Here is a 24,924-nt window from a genome sequence, read left to right as displayed (position 1 = left end):
CAAATCTCAACTATGATACTGCAGGGATAAAACACTGAGTTTGTGCCCTGGCCAGGTGCCTCAGTCAGCTAAAGCATCATCCATACACCAAAATGTTGCAGGTTCAATTCCTGGTCAGGGCACATACGAGAGGCAACCGATGGATGTTTCTCTCTTTCTCAAACCAATAAACATATACTTGGGTGAGGATTTAAAAATTAAAATAAAAAAACCCCCCTAAGTTGTGAAGTTGTAACTATAACATAAACATAATAGGTCAATTTCTCTACAGCATGACATACTGACATATTTACTAGTGGTACTTAGTATACGTTGAAATGGGCAATGGAAATCTTCCGTTTCACAGAACCTAGGTATCACTGTTATGTATCAACAATTCTGCCATATGCATTTGTTGGTAACACAGAATCATCACCCTCATTGATGACAGAATCATACTCCAGTACAAATTAGGAACTATTCCCATTTTGATTTCTCGGTGAAAAAAAGTATCTCCAAGTGCCTCTTCTAGCTAACAAATTCTGTAAACATTCTGGAACAACAGTAGAACAAAAAGCAGTTAAATATTCAAATTCCAAAAAATCAGTAATTTCTAACAAAATTAGAATTGTTAACTGTTACGTTTTCAAATAAATCTGCAAAGATTACAAAGATAATTTACTTTTTGCAAAAGAGGAATAAGAAAATGAAAAGCAAATGGGGTTTAAAAAAACACTTTCCACTAATTTCCTAAGTTAACATCTTTGGGTCTCAATTCCCAGAAGTAAAATATAGTAAGAATGATATATAATGCAACTTTCCCACCTTGCCTCAGACACTCATGAATATAAAATGAAATATAATAAAGTTCTCTTACTATTTTAAAGTGTCCAAATGTGATACAGTACTACAAAAATGATGTATATTATAAGCAAGAACCAAAACTATCTCTGTAGGAAATCTCTACTTACAGGAAAAATCCAGATAAGATATAACTTAATATGCAAACTTTCAATTTAGATACTAGAGTTTGGCATAGCTGTTTAACTTAGAAAATGTTTATTATTTCAAAGATATAAGAATAAGCATATTTAGTATTTTCATACTTCTGTATGTGATAAAATTACCACTGTACTATATATCATTAAAGATAAAGTTATTCCCATAACTGACTTACGTCAAACACGTTTCATCCTTCCTGCCTGCAATAAAGAGGCGGAAAGTTTTTGCCATTTTTTCTCCTCCTGGACTAAAATGCATTAATTTAGGCTAAAAAAACCCTTGCTCTCAGTCAGGGATGATTCTATGTTGTTTTCACCCTCTCAATTTTCAGAGTTCTTTTCTTTAGGAAGCCACTACACATTCAGCTTTGTCTGTCTCAGGTCCTTGCTTTTGTTGCTTAGATTTCCCTAAAGATTCATAACAGGCTTTCATTTTCATTCATGTGCAATACAGGAGGAATTAAAGAATATTTACAATTCTAAATCACACAGAACTATGCTTAATGAAAATATAGTTTAAGACAAAAATTAACATTTTGGAATCTGTGATTTTTCCATAACCTTTTTTATCACGGTCTTTGCATGCATGTCATAGTTGTTTTGTTTATTGGTTTATTTTCTATAGATATTGATGGGCAATCAAAAATAAGCAACTACAACGAAGTCATACACAACATGTAACACCTGCAAATCCAAGGTAGAACTAAAAATAACTGTATTTGTTTCTAAAAGTTATTAATGCTCTCAAGCATTTACAAATACTAAATACTAAATGGTTTACTAAAACACAAAATTATAAAAATGTTTTCTGTTACCTATAAGAATGTATTGGTTATGTCACATAAACAAACAGAAAATGAAAACAAAAAAAGAAGCCAATTTTAGCAAGTAAAGAACTGTAAGTGAAAAGCTCTGGAATTTTGTGAATATGAATTTTCTTTGACTTTTACAAGTCAAGTAACATATATGCACTAGCTAAATCTAAAAAATAAAAAACTTAAAAAAAATTAGAACAACAAAACTAAGGATTTTTAGGACCAATGGAAAAAAATGAACAGAAAGTGGACACCAAAACTAAACATACTGTTACCTGGCGCTTCATTGCATGCATTTCTGTTAGACTGCTGTAGTATTCTCCTAGCATGTGCTGTGGGAAAGGCAGACATAAGGATGAACAGAAAATGCGTATGAATAGTAACGATAGGGTCTATAATAGAGGTGAATAAAAACTAAGCAAATTTCTTTAAAACTGTTTGCCTGAACTGAAATGTTATACTCTATTTAAAAATAATCTCATCAATGAAAATAAAAGATTTGCTATAAACTTCTTTTAATGTGACTGATCATAATAAAACTCTACCTTTCACCCTCAGAAACAAACTTATCTAGGCGAGCCTTCCTCATCTCTGGAGGAAGAAGAGGGCTGAGTAATTTAATACTGGCAGTCACACACGTTACAACTGAATAATCATATCAAAAACTATTACGCTATAAAGAATTTTAGGGTGATGGTTAACAATAAAAATAAGTCTTTTTAGAAAATACATAAATACACACAAAGGTATATTTACACTATTCAAACATTTTTTAAGCCACCAAAATTCAATCGTTTTATTTTTCTAAGTGACAATAATAAGGACTGAAGTGCTATGGCCAACTATCAATTATTTATGTAACTGACAGCTTTTCAAATAGCTCCTGTTCCTGACCGCCACTCAAATGTTTACTCTGTGAAGGTATCACTACTAGATCTAGTGAAGAGCGATGGAAATTATACAATTTGGGGGTCAGGACAACAGAACTGGAATTTTTGCCAAAAGGCTCCTAGACTTAACAGACTAGGATTGAAACTTCAGGTCTACCATTTCCAAGCAATACGACCTTGAAAAGTCCCTTTAAAATAAGAAAAAAAAATGATGTTTCTTTAGGGGTTACAAAAGTAACAAACATTCACTACGTAAGTTTTAGAAAATACGGAAGTTTAAAGATGATAAAACCAGTATTAACATTTTGATGCATTTCTTCGTCTTTTTTGCATTCAGGTTTTTATTTAAACATAGTTGAAACTATACTGTTAAAAAAAAACACTGAATCTCCATTTTTTTCACTTTTGTCTCCTGAGTATGGACTCGCACAGTATGTGTATGGATTACTGGGATGAAGGCCTGACTTTCTGAGGAAAAGCTGTACCAGTTCATATTACTGGCCCTTTATGAGTGCTGTGAAAAAGCAGGTGCCCTATGTGACTGTGCACCCATCCTCATCCTCATCTACAAATGGAAACAGAACCAGCTCACAAGATTATGAAGCTCAAATGAAACGAGTAATCTGTTTTAATTTATAGACAGTGAAGCACAATACAGTGGGAGCTGCCCTCTCACCCCCGAGGGCCTTACTGACAACGGAAAGCATAGAGTCTGTATTTACCACCTCCCTCCCCGTTTTTCTTTGAGGTGAACTTAGTCACTGCAAGTTATGAAAGTACCAGCACTTATTTAAACTGGAACAGTGGCAAGTACATGGCTCCATTCGTTCAGTGCACACTTACAGAGTAACCGCCATGCGCCAGGTAACGTTCTAACATTTCACATGCAAGGAAGAAAAGTAGTATCTGTTGCCAAGGGGCTTAAAAAGGCAATACAGACATTTAAACAGGTAAATACTAGACAATGTGAAACAAGCAACAGAGAAGGTTTACATAGGCTACAACAATAACAAAAAAAGAAAAAAGGGAAACCCATCCCGGCTTGCATTTCAGTTACAGAACTAAGAGTATTTGAGAAAAGGACTCACAAAGAGCAAAAAGGACTCGCAGAAAAGACAACTGCTGCGGTAACAAAGAGCGTGATCGCTGTCGGGAAAATTTCACCTCAGGACCACTCAGAGGGTGAAGTTCCAGGCAGAAGGCCTGCTGGCCAGGAACCTCACGTTCAGGCGTGAAGGCACGGGCACCTGAGCCAGCAGGCAGGATGAAGGACAAAGGCTTGAAGAAGGAAAATGACAGGACTGTACACCTGAGTTCTTACTCAGATAAGGTTTTCAGATTTTCAGATTAGGAGTTCCAAATCAATGTTAACTACAGTTTTTTTTTGTTTGGAATTTTATCAAAATGTGTCTAAAGCTAGCATCACAACAATAAAAAATTCCAGCTTCAGTGTACTGTAGTATCTACATAAAACCTTGCAGATGACAGAGAAGTGTGACAGACCAATTTTAAAGCTTGTTTTAATATAGCTTTTCAAATCTAGGATGAAGAAATCCTTAAATTAAAGCAAACCAAAAAGGAACATACCTGAAGATATTTCTGTAGACCTACTACATTTTATTATTTTTTCCAGCTGCTCATGATTCTGTCTGCTGAATACTTTTGCTTGAACAGGCTCTTCAGTCTGGGCTGAATGTCTGTTCCTATTTTTGCAAGGTTCACATGTGCTAGACATACTGGCACTTTCATACCCTTGAGTAAAAAAAGTGACAACTATTATCAGTTGTAACTAACTCAAACTGAAAGGGACATTGATTTCCACAGTGAAACAGCACAGGTAACTCAATTTAGCATGCTGTGAAGGCCTGGTATAAATAAATAAAATATGAAAGAGTAAATGGTATGTCTTGAAGATATCTTTGCAACAATCTTTGGAAGCATGAGATAACAGTAATAAATTCTGTCATTCATTGTCCTTTATATCCATTTTAACGAGTATATCCCAACTCAAACTATATGGTAGATTTATATGACCCAGATTCTCTAACTAGAATCCCAAGTTAACAATGTTTCAGAATTAGGAAATACAAGAAAAAAATCACATTCAATCTATATAAAATGTTCCTAAAAGAGAGAAGGGTAATGTGCATTAAGTAGTCAAGTATGCCTGCCTTCTTACTATACCTTTTATGTAAAATGACTTAGTTTAAAAAGTCTTACCCACACACAGCCTATACATATTATTCTACTAAATTTTTCTTCTACATTCTATCTATTGTGTCTATTTCTGTTTTATTTTTTCTACAGATTCCACATATAAGTGAATCATACAGCATTTATCTTTCTCTGACTTATTTTGTTGAGGATAATACCTTCTAACCCATCCATGATGTTGCAAAAAAGATTTCACTGTTTTTTTTTAATGGCCGAGTGGTATTTCCTTGTGTAAATGTACAACTTTTTAGCCACTCATCTGCTGATGGGCACTGGGGTTGCTTCCGTACCTTGGCTATTGTAAATAATGCTGCGGTGAACATCGGGGAGCACACATTCTTTCAAATTAGTGTTCTGGGTTTCTTTAGATACATTTCTAAAAGTGGCACCCCTGGATCATAAGGCAGTTCCATTTTTAATTTGAGGAAACTCCACATTGTTTTCCACATCCTTTAATTTGCTGATGTAATAAATTATGTTCACAGGTTCCCTGATAATGAATCATGATCCCATTTCTCTAATAAACCCTATTGACAATGGTCTGATATTCTTTTGACATACCAGCAGATTAAGTTTGCTAATATTTTACTTTTACTTTTGAATTTATATTATTAGCTGAAATTGATCTCCTGTTACACTATTGAACTGCTTCCCCTTCTTTTTCCCTGCCCCCAGATACAGGTCTCTGCTCTGATTCACATGTGTAGCTTCTGTAGCTTTCCTCAGACAGAATGCACCAGTATCCTTTCATCTTGACAGGCGAAGGGTGTCTTGTCTGAGTGCAGGACTTTTAAGTTGCAGCTCTTTTTTGTCCATGGATGGATATTATTCCATTTTCTTCTACTTCTTCTGTTGTATGATTATCTGATCGTCAGGTTCTTTTTCATCATTTGCAACTTGTTCTTTCAGTTTGGAAGCTTAGTAGATTTTCACTAAGTTCTTAAGAATTCTACAATTCGATCAGAACATGTGTGTATGCGTGCGCACATGCACACCCCGCCCACCACTTGCTCCTGGCTGGACAAGAGCTGTTGTTTTGATCTGCGGTCCCAAATTCTTCCCCTCAAATTTCTGGGCCACTAATTTGGGACTTAATAACATTTATCCTTTTTTTCAAATAATCTAAACACTGTATGTGAAAATCATTTTTTTCTAGTTCTAAAGAATTTTTAAATTCAACCTCCGCGAGAGTTGTTATTTTGTTCAAGTGTCCATTTCAACACTTCTGCTTGTACTAGATGACCTGCTGTGGCCTGCTCCCTCCCTCTCACGTGCACTGTTGCATTCACGAGGCTAGTCACCGCTCTTATGTACTGTCAGGCCTGGACCCAAGGCTGGGCAGCTTTAATGGCGTCAAGCTGGCAGTGCCTTGAGGTCTCACTTCCATGGAAAAGCAATGTTCTGGCTAAGAAGTTGTCAGTCTCCCATGAGACAGTAAGAGAAAGCCTCTCTACTCTTCAGTCTCCTCAGTGGCAAAGACAAATGCTCTCAGCGGTTCGGGGTAGGGAAGATGCCAAGTACGTGTTCAATGACACCCTTGTCGATTAATAATCAGAAGAGGCAAGACTGCTGCTACTCTTGGAAGGCAGGGAGGTAGGTGCCAAGACCAAAAGAGTTGCATGGATTTCCTCAGTCAACTTTTCTCCGAGAATCACAGGGCCCTGGGCTTTGCCCCAGACACCCTCTGAAAGAACGGCTCACACCCTCCAGCTCACAGCAGCTGCTCTGCTAACAACAGGCTCCCATATGCTGCCCACCGCCTCTCTGTGACTCCTACCTGGAGCCAATCTTCCCTTTCTGCTTCTAGGGCCACTTTTCCAGTTAGAGCTTCATCATTTCAAACCTAAGTTCCTGGTTTCTTCACTGGTCTTTTAGACTAAAGTCTCGCCATACTCTATTCAAATCTTACAGGAAAAAGAGCTCTCTTCATTATCTTTGACCTTCACATAAAACAGGTCCAGCAATAAAGGGTCTGAATCTAAAAGCAATATGTAAAATAATACAGTTTGTAGTACTACTGTTTGCTTAATTAATAGCCAACAAAGCTCTGAAAGTAAACTATGTTATTCTAACAAGAACATTTACATAAATGAAATTAAGCTTCTGATTACTGTCACTGAATAACGTGGAAAGTGCCGAATGAATTCTAATCCACATTAAATCATTTATGATGTGGCACACGCAGAATTCTCTTTGGAGAGCCCAAGTAGGCAGTTCAAAGACAAGCTTACTCTCCACAGCTGAAACTGAGAAAGGCAGCATGTGGAATAAATACATACATACATACATAACAATGATTTTCTTTGATTCCCAAACTGAAAACATCAAGGGCCAGCCTTCCAAAGGTAAGGCACTGGTGTGCGGTTGCATTACCCCTGCCTGGGGCACTCTGACAGGAACCCCCCAGGGAGAACAGGGCAGCTAGAGAGCGTTAACCACACTCCAGAGCAGCACAGGCTAGTAAGCCCGCCAGAGCAGCAGCAGCAGCAGCACATGGCGGTCATTACTGGAAGGGTGCTGTCCCTGGTCCCATGGCATCACTCCTTCCCTTGCACCCACTCTGTTCTTCTCAGCGTGTGCGGCTGACATGGCCAGTGGAAACAGGACTTCCACGTAGGAAGCAATGTAGGAAGCAGCCCAGCCTGGTGCCCTGGGGGCCCTGCACGTGCCCACACGAGCCACGCAGGCGAGCACTGTGAACTGCAGCTGAAGCGGTCTCCGCAGAGGGCCACGTGACAGTCCTCCTGGAACGTGGAACCCGGGAACACGGGAGGCTTGTGAGAAGCTGCCGTGTGGCAATTCCCCCCACCTCGCCCGTTCCTCCGGAAAGGTGTCATGAGAGCTTTTCATCTCCTCCTGGTTCTGACGACAGGAGACCTTTCTGTCACACCCCACAGGCACAACTCTCCTCTGTAATGTGGCTTTAGCTACAGCACAGCAGAGGTTTCTCAGCAACAGGTGTCCACCACTCATGTATGTCCTCCTGCTTGTCATCTGGCCCCTCTGGTTTCAGCGTCGCCCTTGTGGTGTGTGGGACAAGGGGTACAGGGAGCTGGCACCTTTAGCTACTCTTCCTTTCTCTACGTAAATAATAAACTCTCTGAATCTAAAAAGGGCTGTTTCTTTACTGGTCACATCTGTCAGGCCTTGCCGTGCCTAATGCTTATGCTTAACATCTATTTCATCTCAGTCTCCACTAGCGAGTCACAGAGCGGGGAGGGGGGAGAAATGAAAAGACGCAGCAACGGGCAACACCCAGAAGTCAGTACATTAACAGTTCTAGTCCATTCTCCAAGAAGAGAATGAGGAAAATGTACGGTATATGCTCCTACTCTCTCTAGTAATATTAAAAGAGGAAATGGGCCTTGTAGATTATAGCCAAATTATGGGTCTGGTAACCAAATTATAGGTTTGATAACCGAAACATCCAGCAAGGCAAGAAATCACGTTCAACTCATCAAGTCTGAATGTGAGCTGCAGTTTAAGATGATTATCACGTAATGTGTTAAATCTTACTTCACAAACAATAACATGTACCTTTACATACAAAGACTTTCTTAAGGTTAAAATACATAACTGTGCCATTTTTCAGGACCTTTACTATACCTCTATGCATGTGAGTTTCCAAGAGAGGGAATTAACAAAGTACAGTGATTTTGAAAATTTTTCTTCTTACAAGCCTGGAACACTTTGTTCTTAAGCACCAAATATTATCTCTTTGAAACCAGAACTAATCAAAGATACAGCTGAAAAGTATCCTTTGTAAACTTGAAGGAGCAGCATCATTTCACTAATATTCCAGATTTTGGCTAGTAAAATTGATTTTAACCTAGTGTTAACATTCATTAAATTCTTTAAAATAACCATAGCAAAAAGTTTTAAAGTCACAGAAAAAAAATTTTAGTGGCATGTAGTTAACACTATAAAGAGAGCCGATATGATACGTAATGGTAAACAAGATACGACAAAACACGAGTTAATGTTATACTTAAGGTTCAGGAAAGCTAACAGTAAACTTTTTAACAAGGCTGTTTCATCTATGACAGTCAAAGACTGCAATGTAGTTAGAAGCTCACATTTCTTTAAATGAATCAATCAAGGACCTAACCAGAAGTCACAACTAAAGTGTTGAATGTAGAGCAAGACGTGATAGTAAAAGAGAATAGTAAAACTAGGACTTCAATAATTCTTAAGTAACCTACAAGATTTGGAAAAAGATCTGAGTTCACAGTAACCATTTATATAAGAAATATGAGAGGCTTTTAGAAGCACAAAGTGCAATGTTTTAAATATATATAACATTAACAGCTGTACGATAAATTTTGTAAAAAAAATTATAGTTAATTAAAAATGACTTTGTTCAAATACTTCTAGAAAGTGTCCACCCATCTAACCATACTGAAATAAAATTATGTCAACATGCTAGAGTAATGTTGCCAACATTTATACTGATCAGCATTCAACAGATTTAAATACTTACCAACACTTTTAATTCTGCTTTTCAGCTGAGCAGAATGCCTCTTCTTACTCTTTGACTTGGGGGTTCTGTCTTTAGATGCCAGGCTGGCCTGTGCAGAGGCTTTTCTCGCCTTGAATGTTTTCGATACGGTGGTCGGATCCACTGGATCAGGCATGCTGCTAAAGCTTTCTAACGACTCTTCGTCAAACTGGCGTCTTCTGCTGGTATCTAACTGATTCTTGCGATTACTATTCGTAGTTTTCTCTACAGACACTGCAAATCCAGTCTGGATGAATGGTTTTTCTACTTCACCTTCTTGGTCATATAACCATGGTGTTCTACTGTTTTCCACCTCCTCTTCGGGCTGCTTTTGATTCCTTACACCAAAGAAAATAAGTTTTTTAGAGATTACAATGATAGATTTCCAAGTTTACTGCAAACTCCCAATATAGCACTCAAAATATAGTTTACTAGATTTCAGTAAATAAAATCAATAGTCTATAAAATATTTTCACAAAAATATGCATTAAATATGCAAATATTCAATAAGCTGGTATTCTAAATTATCTTAAAACTTTTAATATTCAACCCTTATCACTAAACCATTTTCACCGGCAAAAGTCCCAAACCAAAGATCTAGCATTCGTAACACAAAAGACTGGGAAAGAAAAATCAAGGAAAGATGGTACATAAGGAGGAAACAAAAAACGTGGAGGAACAACCCAGAAGGACCTACAGCAGAGGGTCTGAGACATACACGCATGTGTGTCATCTGACGCAGCTCAACTAGAACCAGAACTCGGTGAAAACGAGGGCCACGCAAGCAGTTCTTCCCTTCTCCACACTCGAAGTGTGGTTTAGTTCTATCGGTCTGCTGTCAGTTTCAAGTTTTATCCACTCAACACCAGCATCCTTTAATATCTAAACAAGCATTCCCTGGTCATCTAAATAATAATACAGTCAAAATACAGTCAAAACAAAGTTAAGTAAGTCTACAGGACTCCTCAGAACTTTTAGTATGCCAATGTACTTGATACAAAGTCTTAGACGGGAACAGAATGAGATGTCCCAAACCTTTGATCACAGAACTCAACATGGACAACAATGTTCCAGACCTAAGAACGTAATCTGGGAGACACTGACTGATGGAACTTAATACTAACGTGAGCAAACCTGCAGTTTGCAGGCCAGGTTGGGGCTGCTGCCTGTTTTTGTATGGCCTGTGAGCTAAAATGATGTTTATATTCTTGCATGGTTGAAAAAAATAAAATCGAAGGAGAAAAGTTTGCAACACAACTACATGAAATTCAAACTTCAGTGCCCATAAAGTGTTACTGAAACACAGCCACTCATTCTTCACATATTGTTTATGGCTGCTTTTGCGTAAAAATGACAGCGATAAATGGGCATGAAGAGTACTATATGGCCTGCAATGTATACCATCTAGCCTTCACAGGAAGGGTTTTCTGGCCCCGGCCCAGAACTGCAATGTTCCATCTCACTGCTTATCTTCTCCAGCCATTCAATTCAGGGAACCCGTATTAGCTGTGATTTTGGGGAGGAGATCAGGTCCAATCTGAAGTAGGTCGAACATCTACAACAACGTTAGATATCCATGGCCATCCTTTTTTACCATCAATTATATATAAAATACGGATAGTAACGAAGTAGAGTCCTTCCAGTAGGTAGGCTATTCACTAAAGCTTTGAAACAGTGTTTATTGCTTATGATGGAGATTCACTCAAACCTCATTTCTGAATGGCAAATGTACGCTAAATACTGTTAGCCTCTGACAATAGAATACTTTCATAAAGCAACAGGAGATTTACTAATAGGAAAAAATGGTTAGTACAGCTAAGAAAAACAAAGTCGGGGGGGGGGGGTCAGTCACAGGACTCCTAGAAGCAAATATAAAGTTGAATTTATGAGTTTTTGATTAATCAAGGAAGTCATGATTTAACAGTGTCACACTGCTACTTCAAGAGCCGAGACCTGCTCAATTCCGTAACTAAAGGGAAGAATACTCTGGTTTATATGTCTGTCAAGGGCTGGGAAAGACAAAATCATAGAGACATTCTCTCAGAACAGATACTAGGCTCAAATGACCTCTAGTATTTCATCATTCAAAAAAGATGTTTTTGGCACAAATGGCCCATCTTGGCTCATGCTTTAGACTTTCCTAAAGGCTCCCAAACAAGCAGCACCTGGCCTCAGCACACCCGGTACCTCTCGCTACGTGGCCCCCCGCCCGGCACCAGTGGCAGCAGGCCTTGGCGTGCTGCTTGGCCTCCCCCAGGCACCTCTGAGCCCAGCACAAGTAGCAGCCTTCTGCAGACCGCTCTGTAGCTCATGTCAGGTGGCCCTAGGGAAGAACACAGGCAGCAGGTGACCTCAGCCTGCACCTCCCCGGAGGCCCCAGAACCAAAGCACCCAGTGGACAACTTGAGACCACATCGAAGCATCACCACCCAATTCCAGGGGTGGACTCAGCAGTACCAGAGCCCCACTGAAGTAAGTAAGTCCTGCACTGTGGGGTGGGCCCCGGTACAGATGAACTTCCATGGTGTTCAGGGTTGGTGGTCATAGCCAGTCCTTGCAGTGACTGGTCTGGGAGTCCATCTCTCCCACAGAGGTGCCGACAGCAGTCAAGGCTCAACTACAATGCGAAGGCATACTCAGCCCACACAGGGGGCACCCCTCAAGTGCCCAGCTTGGGTGATCAGGAGGCTGTGACACTGGGTAATGGAACACCTACTACATTACGTCACTTCACCAAGTCTGGAGACGCAGCAGCTCTACCTAACACACAGAAACAAACACAAGGAAGCTGCCAAAACGAGGAGACAAACACATCCTAAATGAATGAACACAATAAAAACTCCAGGAAAAGAGCTAAACAAAATGGAAACAAGCAAGACTGTTTCCATCTGAATACTCTGCTAGATGCAGAGTTCAAAACACTGTGTTATAAAGATGCGCAATGAACTGAGAACTTCGACAGCATAAAAAAAGACACAGAAATCATGAAAAATAAGCAGTCAGAAATGAAGGATACACTAACTGAAATGAAGAATAATTTACGGGGAATCCACAGTACAGTAGATGAAGCTGAGAATCCAATCAGCAATTTGGAATATAAGGAAGCAAAAAGCACCCAATCGGAACAAACAAAGGATAGTGTAAACAGCCTCTGGGGCAACTTTAAGGGTACCAATATTGGCATCATGGGTGTGCCAAAAAGAGGAGAGAGAGAGCAAGAATTGAAAACCTATCTGAAAACATGACAAGAAATTTGCCTAACTTGGTGAAGCAAATGAACACAAGTCCAGGAAGCACAGTGTCCCAAACAAGATGAATCCAAAGAGGCCCACAGTAAGACACATAATAATTAAAATCAAAAGGTTAAAGAGAAACTCTTTAAAAGCAGCAAGAGAAAAGCAGTTAGTTACCTACAAGGGAGCTCCCATAAGACTGTCAGCTGATTTCTCAAGAGAAACTTTGCAGGCCAGCGGGATTAGCAAGATGTATTCAAAATGATGAAAGCAAGCACAACCAGCCAAGGTTGCTCTACCCAGCAAAGTTATTATTTAGAATCGAAGGATAAGTAAAGGCTTCCTAGACAAGAAAACACTAAAGGGATTTATCACCACCAAACCAGTGTTACATGAAATGTTAAAGGGCCTTCTTTGAGAAGGAGAAGAAAGAAAAGATAAAAAATTTGAATAAAATGGCAACAACTGAATCTAAAAAACAAAATAAACAGAACAGAAATACTCAGGTAAGAGAATATTTTAATGGTTGCAAGATGGAACCATTAAGGGAATGGGTGAAAAGGGCGAAGAAAGTAAACACAAATTGATCGTTACGAAATAGTCAGTGGGGATATAAAGTACAGCACAGGGAATATAGTCAGTAATATTCTAGTAACTGTGCATGGTGCCAAATGAGTGCAAGATTTACCGGGATGATCCCTTAGTAAGTTACGTAACGTCTAATCACTGGGGAGTACACCTGAAACTAATACAATAATGTATGTTGACAGTAACTGAAAAGAAAAATGATTTAAAAATGAAGAAATAGTAATAAGTTTTTTCTGAAGTTAACAATGAAAAGTCTGTATTTTCACCAGTTGGCTATCAGAATCATTTTATGGGCTATTGGTGTTGTTTATCTAGCTATAAATGTGCTTACAGAATGATCAACCTGACCCAACACAACTCGTGTTTGACACTGAGTCAAAATTGTATTTGGTCAGATTATCATATTAAAAGATAATAGATGTTGAGAAACAGAGATAAAGAAATTATATGACTGATACCATATACCACCACAGCTTCCTTGGCTAAAGCTGCTTTTCTAGTCCAGCAGTCCCCCACGTGGCCTGGGGACGGGCCTCAGGAGCACATCCCGGTCGGGGGCTCCGAATCGGGTCAGGGCACCGTCACTTGACAACAACGGTCCCCTAGCAGTCAGCTGTCGGTCCTGCACCGGGAACTTAAAGACGCTGTAGGGGCCGGGTCTTACCCTTTCACAGTGACTCTCACAGGACACTGATCAAAATGCTGCGCTGCTCTTGTGCCGGGGTTAGCAGCAGGTGCGTGCCTGAGAGACATCAGGTGAGATGTCAAGCCAAACAATCACAAATACCCTAACTGTGTTTTCACAATATATAATTAAATGTACATAAACAAAATTAAATTATATAACAAGAGATTAATGTGAACTATTAAGCGCATAATGAATTGTGTTAGCAACTGAGTTACCTTTGCTTCTCTGCTCCAATAGAAGAACTACTTTCAAAAGGTTTTGGAAAAGCCATATATTCTGTTTTCCCAGAAGAATTCTGGGCTAATGGTTGCTGCTGTTCAGTGGATGTAGAAATATTCTGAGAAAAATCTCCAAAATTAGAAGGAAATAAAGGGCTGAAATTCACACCTAGTAAGTAAAAGCAATGGGTAAGACAACAAAGCATCTTCAGCCTTATCGTGAAATCAAAAGACATCTGTAATTAATGTGCCATTCATATCCATCAAAACAAAAAGTTGTTAGTCAAAATTAAGAATTGTTTTTATAATCCTGTTAAGAAAACACACTGTAGTATTTTTATTTATATTTATATTCACAAAGCCCTTCCACCAAACCTTCTCTCCTCCTGTATCTACTCTGGCAAACATCTTCAATTCCTTTTTCTTCATGACTCACCTCATCCATATGGTCACGCAACTACGTAACTTGTCCTACCCCCAGAATGTCTTTCCCTGGTACTCCTGCAAACAGCCTTCTATTTCCTAGTCACTACCTATGCTCTGAGTTCCTTCTCTCCTCCTCCCCTCAACACCATTACCAGTGTAATCTTTCTCAAGTATGTATTTCATGCTATCTCCCTGCTCAAACTCTTCAATGGCCCCTCTCGTCTATAACAGAAAGTCTAAGCTGCTTCGCATGGCACAAAACACCTGTGCTACCTACCTGGCCACAGGCGTAAACACTAGCCATACTTAAATGACCTCTAAATTCCCTAAGTGATAAACTGTTTCACTGCTTTGTAACTCCAAGTGGTTCCATTGATTTAAAAGTCCTTTCCCTTATTTTCTGGAAATAAATTCTGTTCATTTTTTAGCTTAAATAACACGTTCTTGCTGGGAAAATACATTTGATGACGTCTTGCCCCAAGGTAGAACAGCCCACTCACCTCACTTGCACCCACAGCACCGCACTAGGCACTGATTAACATTCTTAGCATCTCCAGGAACTAGACTCTAAGTTCCTGGAAGAGTTAGTCTCAGTCCCCTTTGAATCCCAGTCATTTACACAGTGTCTGACTCACAATGCACGCAGGAAAGTCTGAGTAAAAGCCTAAGCTGAATAAGATTAAATGTAACCCTATACTAAGTACTCACCTTTGGTTCAGTGGTGTATCTCCCTGCGGAGACATGAAGCTCCGCTAGAAGAACACTATGTTATTCAGCTTTACTCTCTCAACGCGCTACCTAGTGCCTGGTGTACAGCAGCCATTAGATACATTAATTCCCTTTCTCCTTAATAAATAGTTGTTAAATAATTCGCACATATAAGACTCAGTAATCACTCATGATTGTGTATTTAATTCCTTAGCAACCGTATCAAGCTTAAGTTTTTACTATAAAGTAGAAAGGGGTTTGTAACTTTCTTCACAACATTTCCTACCACTCTAAAAGAGAATGATAAATATTCATGGAATAGGCAAAAGATATTCTCAGATACATTGTACTTACTTATTTTCCCTTTAAGTTTCCAGTCACTTACCTGGTGCAAATGATGAAAAATTAGTAAACCCAGGCAGGTTAAACAGATTTACAGGCTGTGTTGGAAAGCTGAACGGACAAAACAAACTGGGTGAAGGAGGGTGTGATGCACTATTGCCTCTTTCCTTGCTTCCAGATTTTTCTGGATGCTGATTTTGTTGGCGCATAAGTTCATTTAGCATTTGTTTCAACCTGTAAAAATTTAAGAAGTCGGTGTTTTAAAAATCAGTTACATTACATTCAGAAAAAATATATCTAGTAAGTGATTAAACAGCATGCAGAAGAGACAAACTGCTCAACTAGTTGCTACAACAAATATTTGCTTGTCCCGAAGGCTTACTTCAGCAACTCAGCCTTTGGAACGAGAACTGCACCTGGCACTTCTATCAGACGGTAGGTACAACCAACTGTAAGAAACGTATTTTTTTTTCTTGTTTACAGTTCTACTGAGGTATAGTTACACACCATTCACCTACTAAGTGTAAAGTTGAAGAGCATACATTTTTAAACAAAAGTCCACAGTGTTAAAGGGGAACACTGGACAATCACTGCTGACAAAATTCGCAGGTGACAGAGAGCATCCGAATGTATAAGCCGGCTCATGGCCCTCTGCCCCAGAAGGCAACTCGCTGCAGAGCCGCACCGCCCGGAGAGACGGAGTACCTCTGCACGTTGTTCTGCTGCCACGTCAGCTGCGTGTAGCACTGGTTCAGCTGGTGCATGATGAGGTGCACCTGAGGCGATGCGACGTTGCTGGGCATGACACTGTAGGGGCCCGTGAGAAGCGTTTGCAGCAGACAAGACAGAGCCTACGGAAAGAAAACGTTCTGCACTATTTACTGAGGACTTGAGAAAAATTCGCACTGCTTTTAAAACAGGATAAAAAACCATTTCTTTCCTAGTACATTTTACCTGCTGGTCCTGCATCAAAGTCTGGCAAATACTGACACTGAAATCAAGCTGTTTCTTCAGCTGGTTAATCTGTTCTTGCCACTGTTCTTTCTCCTCCACATACGAGAGTTCCGACACCCAGCGGAGGTTCTCCTGGCGCTGCATGCTGATGTTCTGTTGTCTGGTCTTGGCTAGTGGACGGTAATTTCCATCTGCTGAAAAGGGGCGATTGTTCTTCCACCTAACAAGAAATTTAGAATATTAAGTCATCATACATAATTATTTGGTTTTTAAAATCTAGCAAGAAACCATAGGTCAGTATTCTCTTTTTAAGTTCAAAGGACTCAAACAGCAGGGAAAATAAAGGGGGTAAAGATTCTAGGTTTTTAGCCTTATACAATTATAATCTCTTATTCTTCTCCAGTTTTTTTCATTTATGTTTTACACAAAAAGATCCATATAATTCTGTATACTGCAACATGAAAGTATTATCACGAGCAGTTTTTCATTCTCCATGCTTTAAGCTAACCCACATGACACCATGGAGTAGAACTACTTTGCTATCTTTTATTCATGAAACATTTTTCACTTATAATAATGTAGTAAGTACCTTTGTTGACAGACCTTTTTTACTATCTACAATTTAAAAATTTTTGCTAAATTCTTCAAAACAAGAGCAAAGATCAAAGCTTATGAATCTTGATCCAGTTTAGCTGAGATTTATCTTGGCAACATTCTTGTGGTATAATAAAAAATTATTACAGGGAAAAATAAAGGGATTAAGCAAAGACAAACCTCACAGACACAGACGACAGCATGATTACCGGAGGAAAAGAGGGCTGGGTGAGGTACAGGAGGATAAAAGGGGGATGAATGGTGATGGAAGAAGACTTGACTTGGGGTGGTGAACAGACAATACAATATATGATGTATTTACTGAGCCCTACAACTGAAACCTACATAACTTTATTTTCAATGTCACCCCAATACATTTAAAAAATACATGTGTGTGTATTTGGTCTTTATTCCAGGCTTCCAACAGAGCTCCTACAACGCTTGGTTTCTCCAGGGTATCTGTTGTTATTCACGAAATCTGAGTTTATGCTAATGACTACACAGGCTACCGACAGGTGTATGGTGGGAGCTGGTCTTTTTCACCAGAAAACCCAGCCTGGTGATGAGAGGAATTGGAACGTTCAGCCCCATTCCCTAAACTCCAAGGATGGTACAGAAGGGGCCGGAGATTAAACTGAACTGCCTATGGCCAATGATTTGATCAGCCGTGCCCATGCAATGAAACCTCCGCAAAACCGCTGCACAAGGCAGTGGTTAGGAAGCTTCCGGGATGGAGCGCAGGGCATGGTGCTCCCAGACAGGGCATGGAAGATCCACAGCACCAAACCTTGCCCTATGTGTCTCTTCTATTTGGCTATTCTTGAGTTGTATCTTTTATAATAAACCAGTAAATATAAGCGTTTTCCTGAGCCCCATGAGTTGTTTTAGCAAATTATGAAAGCTGAAGAAGGCTTATGGGAACCCCCAGATTACTAGCCATGTCAGACAGAAGTGTGGGTTCCCTGGAGACTTGAGGCTTACGACTGGCATCCAAAGTGATGGAAGTCTTGTGGGTCTGAGCCCCTTAACTATATTGTAAGACACCCCATTGTTTCTGAGAAAAACTTGAAACTCTTCAAATCAAGCAAAATATTAAAACAGTGAAACTAACCTATTTTTAGTTTCCTTTGCATTGTAAGAGTTATGATTCGTGCTGTTAGGAGGATATACTGAAAAGTTATCATTGGAACTGGAATCCTGTTCTTCCTCTTCCTCTTCATCTGTCCGAACAACTCCTTCGGAAAGGTAACCATCTTCATCTCCTTCTTCATCCAGTGCACACTGGGTAGAACCGCCCCACGTTGCCATCGTTCTAGAGATTGAGTCAAAAACCAAGAGATCATTCTGGAGATGAACTAAACACTTTACCACCTACTATGTGCCAGATGTGTACTACATTTATGTGTGTACATATATGGGTATATGTGTACATACAATCCATCTAATCCTAAGAAAATTCTAATTTATTTAATTTATTCGTTCATTCATTCATTCATTCATTTAATTTATTGAGAGAGAGACAGACAGACATCAATTTGTTGTCCTACTTTTCTATGCACTCATTGGCTGATTCGTCTATGCTGCCCTGACCAGGGATCGATCTGCAACCTTGGTGTATCCAGACGACACTATAACCAACCGAGCTACCGGATGGGGCAAAATCTCACTTAATCTTAGTAACTACAAGATGGGTGGTACTCTCCCCACTGTTGCTTTATAAAATATATTTACTCTGCCCTGGCTGGTGTAGCTCAGTGGATTGAGTGCAGGCTGCGAACCAAAGTATCTCAGGTTTGATTACCAGTCAGGGCACATGCCTGGGTCGCAGGCCACAGCCCCCAGCAACCGCACATTGATGTTTCTCTCTCTCTCTCTTTCTTCCTCCCTTCCCTCTCTAAATAAATAAAATCGTTTAAATATATATATATATATATATATATATATATTTAATTATTTATATTAGAATTTATATATATATTTACTCTGCCTTCCACAAAACAATTCTTCAAATAAACTAAAACAATAATTACACGCGCCCCTGGAATTTTTTTCCTAAACTAAACCCCCCTCAACTTTCCTTTCTTTGAATAACAATTTTCCAGATCAGAACTGGCCAACAGCACTTTCTGCCATAGCAATCGATTTCTGTGCTATCCAACATAGCAGTCACTAGGTAAATATGACCAAAGAATACTTAAAATATGACTGGTGTCACTCAGAAAATGAATTCTAATTTTACTTAATTTTAACTTAGTTACTTGTCCTGTGATAACTAGATGTTTATCAAAACTAAAGAACTCAAAGTATAAATGTGTAGTAGTCTGAACAGAATAAAATACTGTAGATACAGTCTGATCACTAAATATATATGGGGACTCCAAGAACAGGACAGGTTTTTCTAAGAAGAGTGAGGCTTGGTGCAATGCACCAGAAATGCCATCTAAAAATATCAAAATGTAAAGCCATGACAAACTTGGATTTCAAAATTTTAGATATGAACACTACTATATAGATATGCAATGAACTGATCACAGATACACAAGTCTTTTAGAAATATTCTAGATGTGAAAACGTCAAACTTCAATGCTCGACACTAGAAACTTACAAACAGCAGATGCTCAATTTAAGTAAAAAAGTGCTTATTTCTGGCCTGATAGAATAGCACTAGAAAGTATCAAAAATTTCCTTTTCATAGCTTAAAACTTAACTAAGAAAACAAGGGTCATACAATCAAAAATCTGTATCACCATTTGACCAAGTATCTTAGTAATTAAAAAAAAAAAAAGACAGAAAGATGATGCTATGAGAAGTCTGAACAGGAAGTAGCTCAATTTAGTGACACTGAGTCACAAAGGTGACGCTTCAATACGGCCCGCACTGGCGCGGCTCTGTGCTGGGAAGGAGAGGGGAAACAGGCCTGCCCACCCTGCGGGCCCCAGGCGGGCGAGGTTAAAAGCATGGTCTACACGACTCACTCACTTTTCGGTTCTGCTTTGCTGAGGAGTACACAGATTCTCAGACCCATCACTTCTCAAGGAAGCGGCCACTGGGGATGCGGTTTCAGCCAGACCCTGCCTCCGCTGGTGCTCAGCCATCAGGGCTTCAAGCTGCTTTCTCCTCTGTCGCAGCTCTTCCCTTAAAATTTCATGTCTGCGCATTTCTGACCAAAGCTATTAATTAAAAAATGAGTCAAGTTAGTGTCAATATTTGGATTTGTTTTCCACTTAAAGAACAGCCAGCTAATACTATTTGTCAGTACCAACAAATATTTCTGATCTCATTCTATCCTTTTTATACTGAAATATCCACTAAGGTTAAAATAATATTTTAATAAGAAAATATAAGGGAATTATTAATTCTTAATGAAAACAAGCAGCACCCCACACACCAACTATTTAGAGAAAATTATGATGTTTCCTACAAATCACATATAAAATAAAATACCTAAGGACAGGTCTCTTTAACTGAAATGATTACTACCTGCTGCACCTATCCTTTACATATAATTCTGCCAAATATTTGCTAATAAAGATCAAGACTATTCTGAAGAGATCCCAAATTAATTACATTTTGACAAAAGTATTTCTTTCCCCAACTGAAAGACACGAAACAGGCTACATTTAAGAACATGTTTTACCGATACTCAGTTTCCCTTCTTAAGATGCGACTTACACAGCACAGGGAATAGTCAAAAAAGCCATAACTGTGTGTCTGATGGTACTAGACTTATCAGGGTGATCGCTTCATAAGGTATATAAATGTCTAATAAAATATCTTATACACTTGAAACTAATATAATATTGTATGTCAACTGTAATTGAAAAATAAATTTTAAAACAAGCTGTGGCTTAAGACTCAAGAACAACAGGGTGCAATATACAATACCTCATTATCTACTACTGAAGAAACTTCAGGCTCAAAAACAGATTTGCTTGTATTGGTTTCATTTTCATTAACAGTTGGGGTTGAAGTGACAGCTGGCATATATTTTTTTGTGGGACAATTACCCGCACTAGTAGCTGACAGCTTAAAAAAAAGGATTAGTAAAAATTATGAGGAATTAAAGCACTTGTGTTAATTTCATAAAAGCAGTTATTTTAGTACTCTTCTAGGGTTCTAGTAATGTGTTTTATTTATTACCAAACCTCAACTTCTATCATGATTCAAAGAAAATCAGACATAACAAAACAAAGATGAAAACCCAAGCTGAAGCTGATGAATAGTAACCAACCTTCAGGAACAAGAGAGACAAGAAAAGTAAAATGTTACTGTGTGAAATTTCATATACTCAACCCGACTCGGGCATTTATTCCTCTGGACATTGTTTAGATTGGGGACAAGGGAAAAAGGATTAGACAAAGTAGAAAAGGTTAGGAGTCTAGAAAATAAACATCTATATTAGAAATATTATTTGATGTGTTTCCCTTTCTTTGAAAATAAAATGACTGAAGAATAAACCTAACCAATCAATTTTAGGGAAAACAGGTCTCAAAAAGAACTGGCATTCCCTTCCCATATTAACCCTGCCCCTGCTTATCTGACATGGTCAAAGATCACTCATTCTCTAGCAGTCTCAAAGGCCGACGCATAGGGTGCTACGAATAAACAAAAGTATTGTCAAGTTAGCATCTGAACTACAAATAAAATATTTTAATTAATTTCCTTGGATAAATTCATGATGGCTTAAGAGTTTTCTAATATAATTTTAGGCCAGTAAGAGATGGAAATACTAGTCCCTGAATTACAAAGCTGAAACCAGAATATTTTAACAGTTATACTCATGTTCTGCATCTACAGCTAGCTAACCCATCAAGTGAAAGAATGGAAAGAATCAGTCAATTACTATGTGGTATCTTTCTGTGTAAATGTATATCCCTTGCCCATTTCAATAGTTCATCCATTTCATTGATCATAAAATTAACAGATACAAATCTGTCATATCAGTACTAGGAAGGGTACTTTTAATCAACATAGAGTTTCAGACATCTTTTTTCAGAGAAGTGGTAAGAGAAATTTCCTACTTACCTGTAGGTCAGGACATGCCTTTTGCAATGCTTGAATTTTCTCTTGAATCTTAATCAGTTTCTTTCTTTCCTCCTGCAATTGTTTGAGTTCTCTCTGTTGCTGCTGTAGTTTAGCCTCATAAAATTTCTCTCTGTAATTAAATTGACATGAAAGTTGTGGACTCCGTACATGTGATGAAAGCATTAAGCACGATGTAATCCAGTACACCTAGCCAAGTACTTTCTCTACAGAGGGACTAAACTTTTATGAAACGAAGTCTATGAACGTAACATACCTCGCCTTTTCATTTACGCCAGTGTCTTTCTGTGTTTTATTGGCATTTCCTCTGGTGTTATTCGCATTCTGTTTGGTGTCCTCTTCTGCGGGGTAGAAATCATCCAAATTTGAAGTGCTGGCAGAAACAGCTCCTTGTTCTACTGCGTCATCATCCTAAAATCACATATTATATTAAAATAATCTTTACATATCCAACTCATACTTTAGTAAATAATACTAGTCTGTCAGAGTTACATAAGAAAAATTAGAAAAGTAGAGAAAGTAGAAATTTTTAGAGAACACTGAAGTTTATCCTCTACCAACGGCAATAAATGAAGTATTGAAAGTAGAAATAGTACATTTAAAATTTAAGCTGCCTACTATCCAGTAATGACAAATATTAAGCTGCTTTTTCTTATCTTGACCAGGTACTGAGCTATCAAAGAAAAAAACATGCAGATAAAAAATAAACTACTGGAGCTGGGAGCTCTTACTATTAGATAGTTCTTAAGATTTAACTGTTACATGAACAATTTCAAATAATCAATGTCTACTGTCACTTACTTACTTAAAATTTTCCATTTCCTCACTGTATTTAGTTTACCAAATGCCAATGGCTCACAATATGAAAACTAATAATATTATACCATTCAAATCTGCAATAATTACTGGAAATACAACTCAAGTTCTTACCTTCCTAACAGTAGAATCATACCCTTTATTGAAATCAACGTACTTATTAAAATAGGAGGTTTAGGATGAACTACTTTGTTTTCTTAAACAGATTTAACTCTATATATTTTGTATTTACTCATGCTTTCTCTGAAGTCCTCAATTAAAACTTTAACCATTGGAAACCATTCTAATAAAACCTTGAAGAGTTAATGATAATTCAGTTACAAAACCAACTGATTAATTTTAAGTTTACAGAGAGTGTTTTTCTGGTCCTCACACTCTAAAGACCTAATTCATTACTAGTATGGAGAGGAAGATTAGAGAGTAACTGGGCTGGGACTCAGAAAAATAAAGAAGTTAAATCTTGAGGCATTTTCATGCAATAAAAAGTGGAAAAATTAAACTAGGACAAAAGATACAAAACCCTGCACGATGTTTCAGATGGTAGTATGAAGATGTCTGAACAACTGAAATGACAGAGTTCTAACACGAAAACAAAGTAATTGACCAAAAGATTACTGTATTCTAAGACACATAAGTTTCACAAGGGTCATGTAAGTTGTCCAAGCTAATCTAATCAATAAGAGTAATAAAAGCTTCATATAATCATAACTATATAACTGCTTCTAGACCTTCTCCTGAGTCTCTTGGGAAAGAGACTATTAAAAAAATGTAAGAACACAAAAATTACGCTTAGTAAAATAAGTAAAACTCATCAAACATTTTTTCAATAGCTCTCTTTCAAAGGCTTTTAAAATTTTTTATTGACTGATTTTAGGGAGAGGAAGGAGAAAGAGAGAGACAGACAGACAGACAGACAGACATTGAGTTGCTGTTCCACTTATTGATGCTGTCACTGGCTGATTCTTGTACGTGCCCTGACTGGAGATTGAACCTGCAGCCTTAGCATGTCAGGACAATACTCCAACCAACTGAGCTCCCCAGGCAGTGCTCAGTAACTCTCTTTCAGAAGGAGACTCCTCAATCCCTCTGGGCTGCGTTTTCCTCATTTCTCATACACATATTTTAGGTCTTAGAAACTCCCTAAAGCAAAAGGTCTCCATTCAATGTAGTCCTGAATTTATGCTAATTCATCTATAAGCCACCCAGTTATTTATCGTTTCTAATCTACTATTCCCACTTTGGGTTGTACATCTGAAAGAACCTTAAAAAACAAACAGAAAGTAATTAACCAGTACAATATTCAAGATAGCAAAAACTATTATTATATTTACTTTAGCAGCTGTTTTTTTCAAATGATAATACCATCATATAATCAAAGTTCAGAAAGTAACAAAGACATTTAGAAAGCCTCCTTTCCATCCCCTTCCCCCAACTGAATCCATTCACCATAGGTAACCAATGTTATCAATTTATATATCCTACAGATATACTTTGAATATATAAGCAAAAATATTTACATGTGTATACACATACCTATATGTGTTTGTGTAAACATGTGTTTATACAAAATACATATATATATATGGGAAAACTTGGAAAAAGCCAAAAACCAATTCTAGCAGTGGTTAAACAAGCTCTAACGTCATCAAGGATATGGGACAATGGACTCATACATCACTGCTTAGATACCATTTAACAGTCATTCTAGGGAGCAGGAAAGCAGTGTCCATTAAAATTAGAATGCACAAAATCTCTAACATAGCAATTCTACTTCCTCATAACTGCTCTTGAAAAACACAAATGCACAAAGAGGGCTGAACAAAAACGTTCACGGAAACATTCCAAGTAGTGAAAAGTTGTAAATAACAATTGTATACATTACCAAGATGTCAGATGAACTACATACGGTCTACTGAT

General features: G+C 38.3%; 1 protein-coding gene across 32 annotated transcripts in view; it reads right to left on the bottom strand.

Annotated features, from left to right (window-relative positions):
* PCM1 (pericentriolar material 1) overlaps window positions 1–24,924 on the bottom strand; it is an 84,875-nt gene that overhangs the window by 26,228 nt on the left and 33,723 nt on the right. For 14 of the 32 annotated variants that reach the window (XM_036011717.1, XM_036011693.1, XM_036011694.1 and 11 more), the window contains 12 exons: window positions 22,448–22,602; window positions 22,174–22,303; window positions 21,034–21,174; window positions 20,128–20,318; window positions 18,260–18,460; window positions 16,555–16,774; window positions 16,306–16,451; window positions 15,644–15,834; window positions 14,122–14,293; window positions 9,380–9,735; window positions 4,273–4,437; window positions 2,071–2,127 (listed from right to left, as the gene is read on the bottom strand). In XM_036011717.1, the coding sequence (XP_035867610.1) occupies window positions 2,071–2,127; window positions 4,273–4,437; window positions 9,380–9,735; window positions 14,122–14,293; window positions 15,644–15,834; window positions 16,306–16,451; window positions 16,555–16,774; window positions 18,260–18,460; window positions 20,128–20,318; window positions 21,034–21,174; window positions 22,174–22,303; window positions 22,448–22,602 (2,125 nt within the window). The remainder of the gene's footprint in view (window positions 1–2,070; window positions 2,128–4,272; window positions 4,438–9,379; window positions 9,736–14,121; window positions 14,294–15,643; window positions 15,835–16,305; window positions 16,452–16,554; window positions 16,775–18,259; window positions 18,461–20,127; window positions 20,319–21,033; window positions 21,175–22,173; window positions 22,304–22,447; window positions 22,603–24,924) is intronic. The other 18 variants (XM_036011724.1, XM_036011702.1, XM_036011703.1 and 15 more) reach the window with 4 other exon arrangements.

The sequence above is a fragment of the Phyllostomus discolor genome, chromosome 11 (genome assembly GCF_004126475.2).
Source record: "Phyllostomus discolor isolate MPI-MPIP mPhyDis1 chromosome 11, mPhyDis1.pri.v3, whole genome shotgun sequence".
Taxonomy (NCBI): Eukaryota; Metazoa; Chordata; class Mammalia; order Chiroptera; family Phyllostomidae; genus Phyllostomus; species Phyllostomus discolor.
This window is presented reverse-complemented; position numbering and strand designations above follow the sequence as displayed.